Source organism: Drosophila takahashii, chromosome 3R (genome assembly GCF_030179915.1).
Source record: "Drosophila takahashii strain IR98-3 E-12201 chromosome 3R, DtakHiC1v2, whole genome shotgun sequence".
In the NCBI taxonomy this organism is placed as follows: Eukaryota; Metazoa; Arthropoda; class Insecta; order Diptera; family Drosophilidae; genus Drosophila; species Drosophila takahashii.
In genome coordinates this window covers 5,197,066-5,211,310 of record NC_091681.1, presented here as the reverse complement: position 1 = coordinate 5,211,310, position 14,245 = coordinate 5,197,066, and the positions used below count along the sequence as shown (strand labels likewise).

The 14,245-nt window shown below is 36.0% G+C and overlaps 1 protein-coding gene across 8 annotated transcripts in view; it reads right to left on the bottom strand.

Annotated features, from left to right (window-relative positions):
• Positions 1–4,693: 4,693 nt before the first annotated feature.
• Positions 4,694–14,245, bottom strand: part of Gfat1 (Glutamine:fructose-6-phosphate aminotransferase 1) — a 37,768-nt gene continuing 28,216 nt past the window's right edge. Inside the window, exons 4-9 of one of the 8 annotated variants that reach the window (XM_044394706.2) lie at positions 11,183–11,638; positions 10,956–10,985; positions 9,661–9,684; positions 7,868–8,025; positions 5,292–6,131; positions 4,694–5,228 (exon numbers count right to left, since the gene is read on the bottom strand). In XM_044394706.2, the coding sequence (XP_044250641.1) occupies positions 4,854–5,228; positions 5,292–6,131; positions 7,868–8,025; positions 9,661–9,684; positions 10,956–10,985; positions 11,183–11,638 (1,883 nt within the window). In that variant the 3' untranslated portion in view covers positions 4,694–4,853. The remainder of the gene's footprint in view (positions 5,229–5,291; positions 6,132–7,867; positions 8,026–9,660; positions 9,685–10,955; positions 10,986–11,182; positions 11,639–14,245) is intronic. The other 7 variants (XM_044394711.2, XM_044394707.2, XM_044394712.2 and 4 more) reach the window with 7 other exon arrangements.

Below are 14,245 nucleotides of genomic sequence, written 5' to 3'. Positions count from 1 at the left end.
GCCATGTCCGTCTGTCCGTCTGTATGAACGCTGAGATCTCAGAAACTACAAAAGCTAGAAGGTTGAGATTTCCCACACATATTCTTTGGTTTCCTACGCAGCGAAAGTTTATTTCAACCGAGCGCCACGCCCCCTCTAACGCCCACAATCGCCCACTAACGATTTTAAAATGGGCCCTGCGCCCACATCTTTAAAGATTTCCGAGAAGTATAAATGCAATTTTGTTGTGTATATTTATATTTATATATATTTATTTTTCAAATCGGACCATTCATTAAAAAGGTATACGCATTCAAAATTGTTAATATATATCTATCTTCCTCGCACTCCCTTTAGCTGAGTTACGATTATTCGTCGGGACACCAACCTGAGTACAGCGTTCGCACTCCCTTTAGCTGAGTGACGGGTATTAGATAGTCGGGACACCAACCCGACTATAGCGTTCTCTCTTGTTTTATATAAATACTAGCAGGGTCGGTATACCGCAGCTTCGCCTGCGGAAATTAAAATTGAAAACTAAGCATACCTTGATATTGTAAATTTTGGTTGATATTGTAAATTTAAAAAATTCCTTTTTTTAGCATATAAGCCGAGAAAAGATTTTATCAAAACTTTTTTCCTTAATTTCCGTAAAAACAACAGTATATTGTCCTAAGAAAACTACTTAAGAAATATAAAAAAATGCATAAAAAATTCCTAAAATTCTTATTGCTTGCGTAAGTTATCAGCTGCACAGAACAGAAACAAAGAAATTCATTTTTCGACAAAAATCCTTACATTAATTTAAAAAAAAATGCTAAATGATAGATCTCTCTCGAAAATATAGCTCTCCAACAACCAATAAGTTAATTGTGGGTAAGATTTATGAAATCAAAGGGAATATTTTTTATAGGAAACGAAAAAAACCAAATACTCTTGGCGAATTGGTTAACGGGGGTTTTTGGAAGGTATCCACAGTAGACAACACTTATAAGAGAAACCAATGTTTACGCGAAGCAATGTTTTGATTTATGTATTTGACTAATTTAAAAAGCAGCATTTAGAAAAGCAATTACGCATTTTATTATAGATATTTTGCTTCAGTATTTTTGTTTCAATTCATTTTTCGCCTTGATTAGACTTATATTAATAATAAGGAAGGCAGGTGGAAGAGGATGCCGTGAATCAAATTGTTTAACCATTTCCATTTGTTTTAACAATATGAGGCACGTGTAAGGAAGGGTAAGAGAATCAATTGATTTGAACATTTAGTTTTTTTTTGTATACTTTCAATGCTATTTGCATTTTAAAACACAAAAATATGTAAGAAAATGTTTTAAATCTGTTGTGGAAGTGTAAATTCAATATTCATTTAGCAAAAGGATAACAGTATTATCATGAATTTGAATCTGAGCGAATCGCACTTCCTTAGTCAGCTGCAATGCGGCTGTGGCTTTTATATATTTCGACCATGTGTGTGTGCAACGGAGCGAAATAATGTTTTTTACAACTCAACAATTTGTCAATAGTTCAACGATTGAAAACTAATAAATAGTTTGCTGATCAGTTTTTTGCATTTTAAAAATAAAAGCAATTTTAAGGAAAATTTCGACTGTTATGACTGTGGTATTTTCATTTTAAATTTGTTGACTGTGGTATTTTTTTATTTTCCCCTTGCGCAGTCACACTTAAAGTGCGATAGCAGGCAGCATACATACATACAAAGTGCGCCAGCAAAACATACATACATATGGGGAGGCCGTGACGTCGCATTAGTTTAGCAAAATTTGAAAATATTGGGGACTTGGTTAAGGATGCTGAATCTCCAAGAAATTTAAATGCAGTTATTTGCGGGTATGCCATAAGATTATGAACATCACATTTTTAAATCATTTTAACAACATTTATAACAGAGAAATAACAAAAAATGAATTAAAAAAAAAAAAAAACAAATCGGATTTTTGTGCACTTTGGGTCTTTTTTTGTTCTACAAAGTACCCCTTACGCGACTTCTAATTATTTAAGTAATTATTGTGATTTTTTTGGATTTTTAAAGATAGTCAAAAAACATAAAAGCATACAGCTGCGGTCAAAATAGTAGTAGTATTGCCGCCCTGTGTTTTTAAAGGTTTGTTGTTGTAATTTTTGTAATTGATCTATTGACTTTAAAATAAAACTAAAACTGGCCTAATCGAGTGGATATCTGCCGAGATATAATAAGAAATTCGAATAAAGTCAGAAATTTAACATTTCGAACTTTAAAAAATCTTTAAAAAACTGTGCGATCGAAAAAAAAAAAAGTGCTATTTTCGTGACTAGGGGTCCAAAATTAACAGAATTTGCCATCAATTGGAGCATTTCAGCTGTAAACTAGTGAAATTAATATTTTATAATATTTTATAATATTAATATAATAAGAAATTCGAATAAAGTCAGAAATTTAACATTTCGAACTTTAAAAAATCTTTAAAAAACTGTGCGATCGAAAAAAAAAAAGTGCTATTTTCGTGACTAGGGGTCCAAAATTAACAGAATTTGCCATCAATTGGAGCATTTCAGCTGTAAACTAGTGAAATTAATATTTTTTAAAAGTGTAAAAGCAGAAAGTTGCTTACACCTACTGAGCATATTTTTGTAAAATTAGGATTCGAAATTCCATCGGAGTTACATCCCACAGCTTTTGGCGTGAGCCAGCCTTTCCAACTGACGGCACAACTAAAAACAATACAAAACTACAACAAAACTGCAGCATTTAGGGCCGGTTTCTCGAGTCCCTGTCAAAGTCCCTGATAGCTATCTGTTCGAAAAACTTAAATACCAGATAAACTGTTCGTAAAAGCAAATCCGCTTTCTCGAGTGCTTTAATTTATCTGAACGAGAAACAATTACAGAGTGCTGTTAACGCACAGAATTGTGCTGTGAAGCGCAAAAAAATGGCATGCTTCGATTATTTCATCAGCTGTTTGGGTATAATTTAAAGGAAAAGTCAGCTGTGATTTTGTTTCTTCTTCATAGTTGGCTTTGGGAAATCAGCTGTCATTCTATCGAGTCGAAAACGCTTAACAGGACTCCGAATCCCTGTCAAAGTTAGCTCTCACATTTATGCTCGAGAAAGCCAAAATGCCTTAGCAGGGACTTTATCTGTTCGAGAAATGTTAGCCGGCACTCGAGAAACCGGCCCTTAATGATATCTGGTAATATTTAAGTTTTCTACACAAAATCAACGATAACAATTAAAATTCTTGAATAAACAAAATTTGTCACCATACAATATAAAATGTTTGTCACAATACCCTTCAAGGTACACTTGGAGCAAAAACGGTGTTTCTCTCAAACGGAGCAAAATAAAAAGCGCCAAGTACCAAAAACTGTTGATAAAAATCTCATTTATACGTGAATACATTTAATTGATTTTATTTTCAACACATCTTCACTCTGGCACTGCTGAAACACAAATAAATTGAATAAGTTTGCTAATTTGCGCACCACCTTTTTAGAAAAAAAAAACCTCACGAAGAAATTACGGGACTTCTTATTAATATTACTGTAGGGGAGAGTGGGGCAATTTCGTCAGCATTTTTTCAAAGCTATTTTTTGTCCATCTTGAGACACGTTATCATATTTCTATTTTTATTGTTGAATGCGGTTAGTGCCAAGCTTTAAAATTTGACATTCCCCTTTTTTTTAATTACCTTGGTGATTTATAAAAAAATAAAAAGTAAAACCAATATACTGGGGAAATTCCGCAACATAGGGGGGTAAAATCGCCACACCACTTGGGCAATTTCGTCACCTGAAAAATTTAGGGAATTTAACGCCTGTAAATGTGCTACACTGATTAAGCGTACCATTTTTGTTGACGTCCTATATTTGTTGCTGCTGCCGGTAGTCTGTTCGTTAGACAGCTTTTTTTAAAAAAAAAAATGTATTTAAAATAGGTGCGAATTTACCCTAAGCATAGGGTGGCGAAATTTTCCCACACAGTACTTTTTTAGAAACCATTAATTTTCTTCCGAAATTAAGCGCGAAGTTAAAAATCACTAGCGCAGAAATGCACATTATAGCACTGTGTATTATATAAAAAAAACCTGTATCTTATCCCTTTTCAATTGTGGCATACAGAAAAAATTTCGTCGAGAACTAAATGTAGCGTTTGAACTATTAAAACACATTTAATATTATAGCTTAGTTATCTTGGCCTTCTGTGCATAATAAATTCATTGGTTGTGTCATGCCGTCTTGAAGGACTAAAACAACAAAATTATATATTTTTACGACTTATGGATTCCGAGATATTGCAGGTGACGAAATTGCCCCAGTTACGAAATTGCCCCACTCTGCTCTACATAAATTGTCGACACGATAAGGGGAGACAACTACATTTATTTGGAATTTTTGTCGTGACGTCATATGTGAGATTCGACGAGTTCGTCACATTACCCTACACTCCCTAGTTAATTTAAAAGCTATTCACACTTAAAAAAAAAACTCGCTTAAATTCAAGGAGCTAGACGTTCCGTCTTCTACTACTACTATTTCATTGTATCCTTCGAATTTTAGAACTTGGTTTAATCATTAATGTTATAGGTAGATCTCCTTTGGAGAAGCTTGATTCATTCGATACGTTTAAGAAATCTAAGTTGCATGATCCCTTCTATAGTATAAGTTACCAATACCAAATTATCAATTACCAAATTGTAACCTCTTCAGCTAATAGTTTTTTTTAATAAATTTTTTATTTCCTTGACGATTACGTGTCTAGTGGTAATATTTCATAATAATGGTGCATTGTGTTCATCGAGGAAAAGTAGAGATTATCATGCAGAAAGTCAAAATGAAATCCGATTGTTTGGTGTTTCGAGTCTGTATTTCTCTTATTCAACCGTCACGGACTTGGCTAGGTTTCTGGGGCAGTCAACGTCGCATCCGCGGAGCACTGCAATATGGTATGACAGGAGTTGCATTGGAATTACGGTGAGAATTCCCTGCAGACAGTCAACGGTGCGTGGAATCTCCAAGTGTCGGGAGGAGAACGCCTGAGTCTCCTCGTCTCCTTCCTCACAGATAATAATCGGGCAGCCCTTGCGTGATGTGACCTGCTGCAGAGCATTCATGCACTTGACGTAGACCGGGTCGCGTAGGACTATCATCAGGACTGGCATTGAGTCATCCACGAGGGCCAGTGGGCCATGCTTTAGTTCACCGGCCATGATGCCCTCACTGTGCATGTACGTTAACTCCTTGACTTTCTGAAAAGAAAAGAGTCTGGAGAGGTTAAAAGGCAGTCTTGAAAGTCTAAGATTGATTCTTACCAGAGCGCCTTCCAGGCAGGTTGCGAAATTGTAGCCGCGACCCATTATCAGTAGGGACTTGTGTTGGTAAAGGTCTTTGGCCAGCTCTTGAACTTTTGAATCCAGCTTGAGAACGGCTCGAATCTGGTCTGCCAGCTTGGATAGCGCCTGCAGAATTTCCAACCGTCGCTGCTGGAGGGAAAGACGATCCTCGGACATAACCAACGCGAACATCACTAAGGAAATAAATTGTGAGGTGTAGGCTTTAGTCGAAGCTACTCCAATCTCTGGACCGGCGTTAATATGCACTCCACAGTGGGATTCGCGGCAGATGCTGCTGCCTACGGTGTTCGTGATGCCCACAATTAAGGCTCCCCGCTGCTTACAGTACCGCAAGGCCATCAGAGTATCTGCAGTCTCTCCAGACTGCGATATAAAAAAGCAAACGTCGTCTCGAAATATAGGTGTATTGCGATCCAGGAAGTCGGAGGCTAGCTCGACCATTACGGGCAGCTCAGTAAGCTCCTCGAGCAGCTGCCTGGTGGCTACCGCGCTGTGGTAAGAAGTACCGCACCCAATCAGCATTAAACGGCGACAGCGTTTAATCTCCGGAATGTATTCCTTGATACCGCCGAGCACAATCGCGTTTCCGTCGAAACGGACTCGCCCACGCATCGTGTTGACCACGGAGTCGGGCTGCTCAAAAATCTCTTTCTGCATGAAGTAGTCATAATTCCCCTTCATGATTTGTTGGATTTCCATCTTTAAGGTAGTGATTTCGCGTGCGTGTGGGTCATCTAGACTCTTCTTTAAGCGATGGATGCTCAGTGTACCATCTCTAACTGCGGCAACGTCGTCGTCCTACAAAAAAAATTTCATTAAAGTAAATAAACAAATCGAATATAAACAAGAAAAAGAGTTAACTTCGGCATACCTAGCCTTTAGGTATAACAGTATTATTATTATTATTATATCAGGTACATTGTACCTACAGTAGAAAGAAGACTTTTGGGAGTTTCATCGCTAAAGCTTCAAACCTCAGAGACTAGTTCGCATAGAAACGGAAGACAGACATGGCGTGATGGACAAGGGCTTACAAATATATAGGTACGCATTCTTGACTAGCATCAACATTTCAATCGATCTAGCCCCATATAAAAAATTATAGATCTTGCTATAACAAGGGCAACGCTATGGTCGAGTGCCTTGACTATTCGATAGTATCTAATAGTGTGCCTCGGGACAAGGTTTTCCCTAAAAGGATTTTGCGGCGGTCAGCATTCTGGGAGAACTATAATTATAATTTTGGAAAATAAAAGCATTAAAAATAATCTAGTATTGCTTAACCCGCCACCATTTCCGATGTAGTTAAAATATAGTAAGACTCCGTTTTTTTTTTTTAATTTTTGGTTTCGGAAAAACCGTTTTACCTAGGCTAGGCGTTCCGTTTTCTACTACTACTATTTCATTGTATCTTTCGAATTTTAGAACTTGGTTTAATCATTGATGTTATAGGTAGATCTTCTTTGGAGAAGCTTGTTTCATTCAATATGTTTAAGAAATCTAATTTTTATTATCCCTTCTATAGTATAAATTATCAATTACCAAATTACTTGAATCGTGACATTAAAATCGATCCCATATTTAACCTATAACTCCCATATGAGTGATTCTTTGTGAAACGTATCGAGATTTTCTTAATGGTCTCAAACCGATATGTCATTCTTATCACAACATTTCACCATTTAAAAAAAAATTTTAAAAAGGTAAAAAAAAAATCCATTTGACAGAAGCGAAGATATGGCGACGCTTTTTTTTGTTTAAATAATTTTTAACTTTAAATTACGTGGGGTATAAAATAAATAAAAATATTCCAAAATTCCAAATTTAAGTTTTTGCAATACCTTTCGATTGGTGTATTACTCATTACGATCGGACTATCACAGCAGATTTTCAATTTTGCGGCTATATAATACTAGTCGCCTTCGCACACTCTCCTGGTGCGCTTCGTCACTACATGGACTGTCGTCCATAGTGATATAATTTAATGTATAACGAAAGACTGCTTTGTTTTTTATTGTTTTTTTAAATTATGCAGAATGTAATGGAGGTCCCATGACGAAACTTTCAGGGGCCAACAAGAATTATGTATAGAACATTATACTATTTTTTTATAAAGATTAAAAATGCCGATTTGCAGAAAACCGCGAATGAAATTTTTTTTTTTAAGTTTGGACTATACTTTGCATTGGAACCATTATGGGTGTTATTTTTATTTATTTTATACCCCACGTAATTTAAAGTTAAAAATTATTTAAACAAAAAAAAAGCGTCGCCATATCTTCGCTTCTGTCAAATGGATTTTTTTTTACCTTTTTAAAAATTCTTTTTAAATGGTGAAATGTCGTGATAAGAATGAGATATCGTTTTGAGACCATTAAGAAAATCTCGATACGTTTCACAAAGAATCACTCATATAGGTTAGGAAAGACATTTTTTATTATGCTTAGTTAGGAAAATATGGATATTAAAACAAGATGAATTGGAATAAACCCTTATGCATAAACATAATAATGGGAAATAATCTTGGATCTTACCTCCAAATAGATCACCCGGTTTGTGTGTTCGATGACGGCTGAGGCGTCTGATGCAAAGAAGTATTCAACTTCCTTTTCCTCCAAGGGCATAAATTCAGAAGTGCTCTCCGAACGCGGAAGCACTGGTAGTTCACGGGATTGTCCATGTGGACGAATTTCTGGTTAATTTTGCAATTTAATTGCGGTAATGTTTCGTTCCGTTGGATGTACAGTTGCATTGTTGAGTTGATTTTAGCGGTGACGTTAATGGCATTGCGTGCCGGCAGTTCCACCATGGCAATGGAAGCCAAAAAGCACAATTCAATTGCACCCATTGTGAGCAAGAGCAAGTGCGTGTGTTTATGTGTGGTTAATGGGAATTGAGTGTAGGTCCCACCCATCAGCAAAGAAAGAAATGAATTGAAAATAAATTCGATGAAATAAAATTATATTATTCATTTTTAAAACAAAAACCGATTTCTTTAAATTGCTTTGAATAAGTCAATTTGGGAATATTTAATGATACAATGAATCTAGAAAATTCAATCAATCAAGTACCATTTGGGGAAGCTTTAAACAATTTATTTTACATTAGAATAGTTTGATGCTGATGTTCTTTCAAAAAATTTACATGTTTTGCATGTAGGGGAGAGTGGGGTAATTCCGTCAGCATTTTTTGAAAGCTATTTTTTGTCCATCTTGAGACACGTTATCATATTTCTATTTTTATTGTTGAATGCGGTTAGCACCAAGCTTTAAAATGTGACATTCCCCTATTTTTTTAATTACCTTGGTGATTTATAAAAAATTAAAAAGTAAAACCAATATACTGGGGCAAACTCGCCACATAGGGGGGTAAAATCGCCACACAACTGGGGAAATTTCGTCACCTGAAAAATGTATGGAACTTTACGCCTGTAAGTATGCTACACTGATCAAGCGTACCATTTTTGTTGACGTCCTATATTTGTTGCTGCTGCCGGTAGTCTGTTCGTTAGCCAGCTCGTCAAATAAAAAAATATGTATTTAAAATAGGTGCGAATTTACCCTAAGCATAGGGTGGCGAAATTTCCCCAGACAGTACTTTTTTAGAAATAATTATTTTTCTTCCGAAATTAGGCGCGAAGTTAAAAATCACTAGCGCAGAAATGCACATTATAGCACTGTGTATTATTTAAAAAATCGTGTATCTTATTCCTTTTGAATTGTGGCATACAGAAAAAATTTCGTCGAGAAATAAATGTAGCTTTTGAACTGTTAAAACACATTTAATAATATAGCTTAATTATTTTGGCCTTCTGTGCAAAAAAAAATGCATTGGTTATGTCATGCCGTCTTGAGGGACTAAAACAAAAAAAAAATATATTTTTAAGACTTATGGATTCCGAGATATTGCAGGTGACGAAATTGCCCCTGTGACGAAATTACCCCACTCTCCCCTACTATTTTTGTCGCATAACTATTTTTTATAATTTTCGCTTTACCTAAGTGTAACTATATAGTGGTTCTCGAGGACCATTATACTATTATATTGTTTAATTTTGCGAATCGATTTTTTTTTGTGTAAACTTGGTTGATATGACCATGAGTTTTATTCCTGCGTACTTTATTGTTACTTTTTTTTGTCCTAATGTATATTTTGCTTTGAAATGAATTCCAAAGCTACAAAATGTTTCCTTCCGGACATTAATTAAATCATACCAGTGAGTACAGTCAGAATTTAAAAATGGGTTCAAAGCTTAATAAGAGGACCAAAACCAAGCAAAAACGGATATTTAAATTTGCTTAATAAAAATAATAAAAATTTTAGTTACCTTGCGGTTTGCCAGAGTCAGAGTCTAAACAAATTAAAGATGATGAAATAAAAAGTATTAAGTTAATAAATTATAAACTGAGTCAAAATCTGCCAAGTGGGCCACCCCTGTTCCGAAGGTCCGATTTTCATCGAACTTTTTTACTTTTCCGGTTCACAACGAAAATATAAGAACTTCATTTGAACGGTTTTGCGAAATTTTGAGTTTTACCGGAGTTATAGGGGTCAAAACATGGCATTTTTGACACTTTTTCGAAAAAGTTGCACTCAGTCATTAATTCATAACTTCGGAACGGTAAGAGATATCTTTATGATGTTTTCACTAATCGCTCAAGAATTATTATGGCTTTCCATAAAAAAATGTAAAAAAAAATTAAAATTTATTTTTCTTAAAAATAAATCAACATTTTTTTTTAGTTTTTATTTTTTTCAGTGTTCTTCACCAGCTATAGAGTTTAAAACCATTTGAAAATTAAGTTTGATTCATTACGAAAAAGATCCAAAAAAAAAAAGAGTGGCCCGGACAAAGGTTTTTCGCAATATCGATTTGAAGAAGGGCGCACAGCGGTTTTCCATACAAAACGACAAGAAGTGCCTCATTGACAGCTGCAGTCGGCTGACGCTACGCGCGCAACGGCATGTGTTGACCAGCCAATTTTCACGAGCAAGCCGTTTTTGTATGGAAAACCGCTGTGCGCCCTTCTTCAAATCGATATTGCGAAAAACCTTTGTCCGGGCCACTCTTTTTTTTTTTTGGATCTTTTTCGTAATGAATCAAACTTCATTTTCAAATGGTTTTAAACTCTATAGCTGGTGAAGAACACTGAAAAAAATAAAAACTAAAAAAAAATGTTGATTTATTTTTAAGAAAAATAAATTTTAATTTTTTTTTACATTTTTTTATGGAAAGCCATAATAATTCTTGAGCGATTAGTGAAAACATCATAAAGATATCTCTTACCGTTCCGAAGTTATGAATTAATGACTGAGTGCAACTTTTTCGAAAAAGTGTCAAAAATGCCATGTTTTGACCCCTATAACTCCGGTAAAACTCAAAATTTCGCAAAACCGTTCAAATGAAGTTCTTATATTTTCGTTGTGAACCGGAAAAGTAAAAAAGTTCGATGAAAATCGGACCTTCGGAACAGGGGTGGCCCACTTGGCAGATTTTGACTCAACTTGAATATATTAGAAAGAAATGCATTAGAAATCTTTGGCAAGTTTGGGTTAGTGTTTAGAAAGCCCCACAGCGCCAGATTATCGTTTCGAAAGCATACGGGCTAGTCAAGTGACTACCTTGATCTGGGCCTAGTTTCTTGTCGTCTGCTGTTCGACATCGAGCGGCACAGTTGCAGCAGGCAGGATGGGAAGATAGTTCAAAGTGGCGGTTGTTATAAGTAACAAACCGATACACACGACACCCAGACAGTTATTTACATATAGATAGAAGACAAAGGATATGGTTGGTAAAGAAACTGCATTTGCGGAAGCAGCAATAGTTGAAGACTCATTCGACAGCTTACCTTTTCCGTACAGAATGGGAATGTGGTCTGTGGCAAGACGCGTCTTTGTCTTGATTCCGACCAGCAGTGGTGAACTACGCCGCGAGGCCACACATTCTCCGGGAAAATGCTTGGACTTCACGGCAATGGCAAAGGCGCCTTCCACTTGGAGGATGGCCTGCTCGACCAGCTCGCGAAACGAGTAGGTGGGATGGGTTTTCCAAAGATGGTGTACCAGCTTTGCGAATACTTCTGTGTCCGTGTCCGACTCGAACTCGTAGCCACGCTTTGCCAAAAAGGTCTTCACATCGTTGTAGTTTGTGATAATACCGTTGTGGACTACGACGAACCCGTTTCCGTCGTCAGAACGATGGGGGTGGGAGTTTCTTTCGCAAGGAACGCCATGGGTGGCCCATCGAGTGTGGGCAATGCCAATGTGGGTCATAACGGGCTCACTGTAGTCGCCTGCGCTGAAATCTATGTATATACAACGAATAATTAGGATAAGGGCAAAGTAGAATATTAAATTTGTTTTGTATTTTTTTATTTTTATTTTATCTTATTTTACTTGTAGATTAAAAGGGTATATTGTATTCGTGCAAAAGTATGTAACAGAGAGAAGGAGGCGTTTTTGACCCTATAAAGTATATATATATTCTTGATCAGGGTTACTAGCCGAGTCGATATAGCCATGTCTGTCTGTCCGTCCGTATGAACGCTGTGATTTCGAAAACTACAAAAGCTAGAAAGTTGGGATTACCCACACATATTCTTTGGCTTCCTACGCAGCGCTAGTTTATTTCAGCCGAGCTCCAGTTTTCAAAATTTTCACTTTCACAATTTTAACACTCTCTCTCCCAAATCAATTGAAATTGATTAAGTCTTTGTATGCAATCCTGTTAGTTTTTGCGATTTCTTTCGATTGGTGTATCACTCATTATGATCGGACCATAGCAGCAGATTTTCAATTCTGCGGCTTTATAATAGTAGTCGTCTACGCACACGCTCCTGGTGCGCTTCGTCACTACGTGGCTGGCCACAGTGATTTCTGAATGACAATAAGTAAAAAGTCATTATACCCTTGCACTATGGGGAATTCGACCTGTTTTTTTGGCATAAATATGTTTTTTACAAGTATTCAAATTTTTGAAACATTATTGGAAACGTATTAAGAAGAGATCAAAATGAAATGTTACACTCCGCAAATGTTAAGTTAACATATTTTAAATGTTAAAATAACAGCTGTCAGGCGCAGCAAGCGAACACAAAGTGTTTATACTTTGCTTGATTTTGCAGTGCATATATAAATTAATATCTCTTTAACGACAAGACGTAGAACCATAAAACTTGAAATCGATATTCATTAAAACTGCTCTTACTTTATGTTAATACTACTGTGATGCTTATTTCGTGAGTGTATTTGTAGCAATGGCTTCATATACCAAGTAGTCTCTCTTAATAGGTTTGGAAAAAGAAAGTTCAACTTTGAATAGAGATTAGAAAAAATGTTGAAATTTGTTGAGCCTGGGTTGGATTATTTTAAAGGGGGGTCAATTCTCGATTTGGGACATCCAGTCTTAATGTGCATTTTTTGCGACTTTAAGAGAAATTCAATTTTTACGGCACTGCCAAAAATGGTCAAATTAACACTTTATTTGTCTTCTTCTTGTTTTGTAAGATGAAATGTTAAATAAATTTAATGCAAAAGTCTTCGCCATAACATTATATTTGATTTAAAAAAAATTCCGCGTCTTATTTTAATGGAAAATATTTTTTTATACGGCATGTCCAGTATTTGGCATACAAAAATGTCGGATTTTACAGGAAAAAGTCAATATCTCTTCAAAGAAGAAAGTTTTAAAAAAAATGTTTTTTTGTTTGTTTTAATATGTTTCTTCATTATTAGAAACCATAAAAGAAACATTTTTTTTGTAGGTTTAAGAAAAAAAGTTATTTTTTTGAATAAATTTATTATAGTGTTTAATTTTTGCTCAAAAAGATGTATTTAATTATTATAAACATATTTCAAAAAACCAAACTCAAAAAAGTTGCTTTGTTTTGGAATTATTAATTAATGCCAAAAAAACAGGTCAAATGACCCATAGTGCCTTGCAGAGGGTATTATGATTTCAGTCAGAAGTTTGCAACGCAGTGAAGGAGACGTTTCCGACTCTATAAAGTATTATATATTCTTGATCAGCATCACTAGACGAGTCGATCTAGCCATGTCCGACTGTCCGTCTAGTCTCTCAGTTTTTGAGCTATCGGGATGCAACTTTTCCAAAAGTCTTCTTTCTATTGCAGGTAGTATATATGTCGAAACCGATCGGATAGGACAACCATATCATATAGCTCCCATAGGAAGGATCGGGAAAAAACGTTAAAAAATTCTAGCTTCGGTGTGTTTTCAAATATTACCTTCTACTCTTGGGAATAATATTTTTTATATTTTTCTGAATTTCGAATTAAATATTTTAAAACTCGGATCACTATAACATATAGCTGCCATAGGAACGGTCTAAAAATTAACGGGAAATTAATAGGAAAACAAGAGAGAACGCTATAGTCGGGTTGTTGTCCCGACTATCTAATACCCGTCACTCAGCTAAAGGGAGTGCGAACGCTATTGCGGGTTGGTGTCCCGACTAATAATCGTAACTCAGCCAAAGGGAGTGCGAGGGAGATAGATATATAATTTTTGATTGCGTATAACTTTTTAATGAATGGTCCGATTTGAAAAATGTCTTCTACATTTCGATAGGTATAAATATACACAACAATATTGCATTTATACTTCTCGGAAATCTTTAAAGATGTGGGCGCAGGACCCATTTTAAAATCGTTAGTGGGCGATTGTGGGCGTTAGAGGGGGCGTGGCGCTCGGCTAAAATAAACTTGCGCTGCGTAGGAAGCCAAAGAATATGTGTGGGAAATCTCAACCTTCTAGCTTTTGTAGTTTCTGAGATCTCAGCGTTCATACAGACGGACAGACGGACAGACGGACAGACGGACAGACAGACAGACAGACAGACAGACAGACGGACAGACGGACATGGCTAGATCGACTCGGCTAGTGACCCTGAT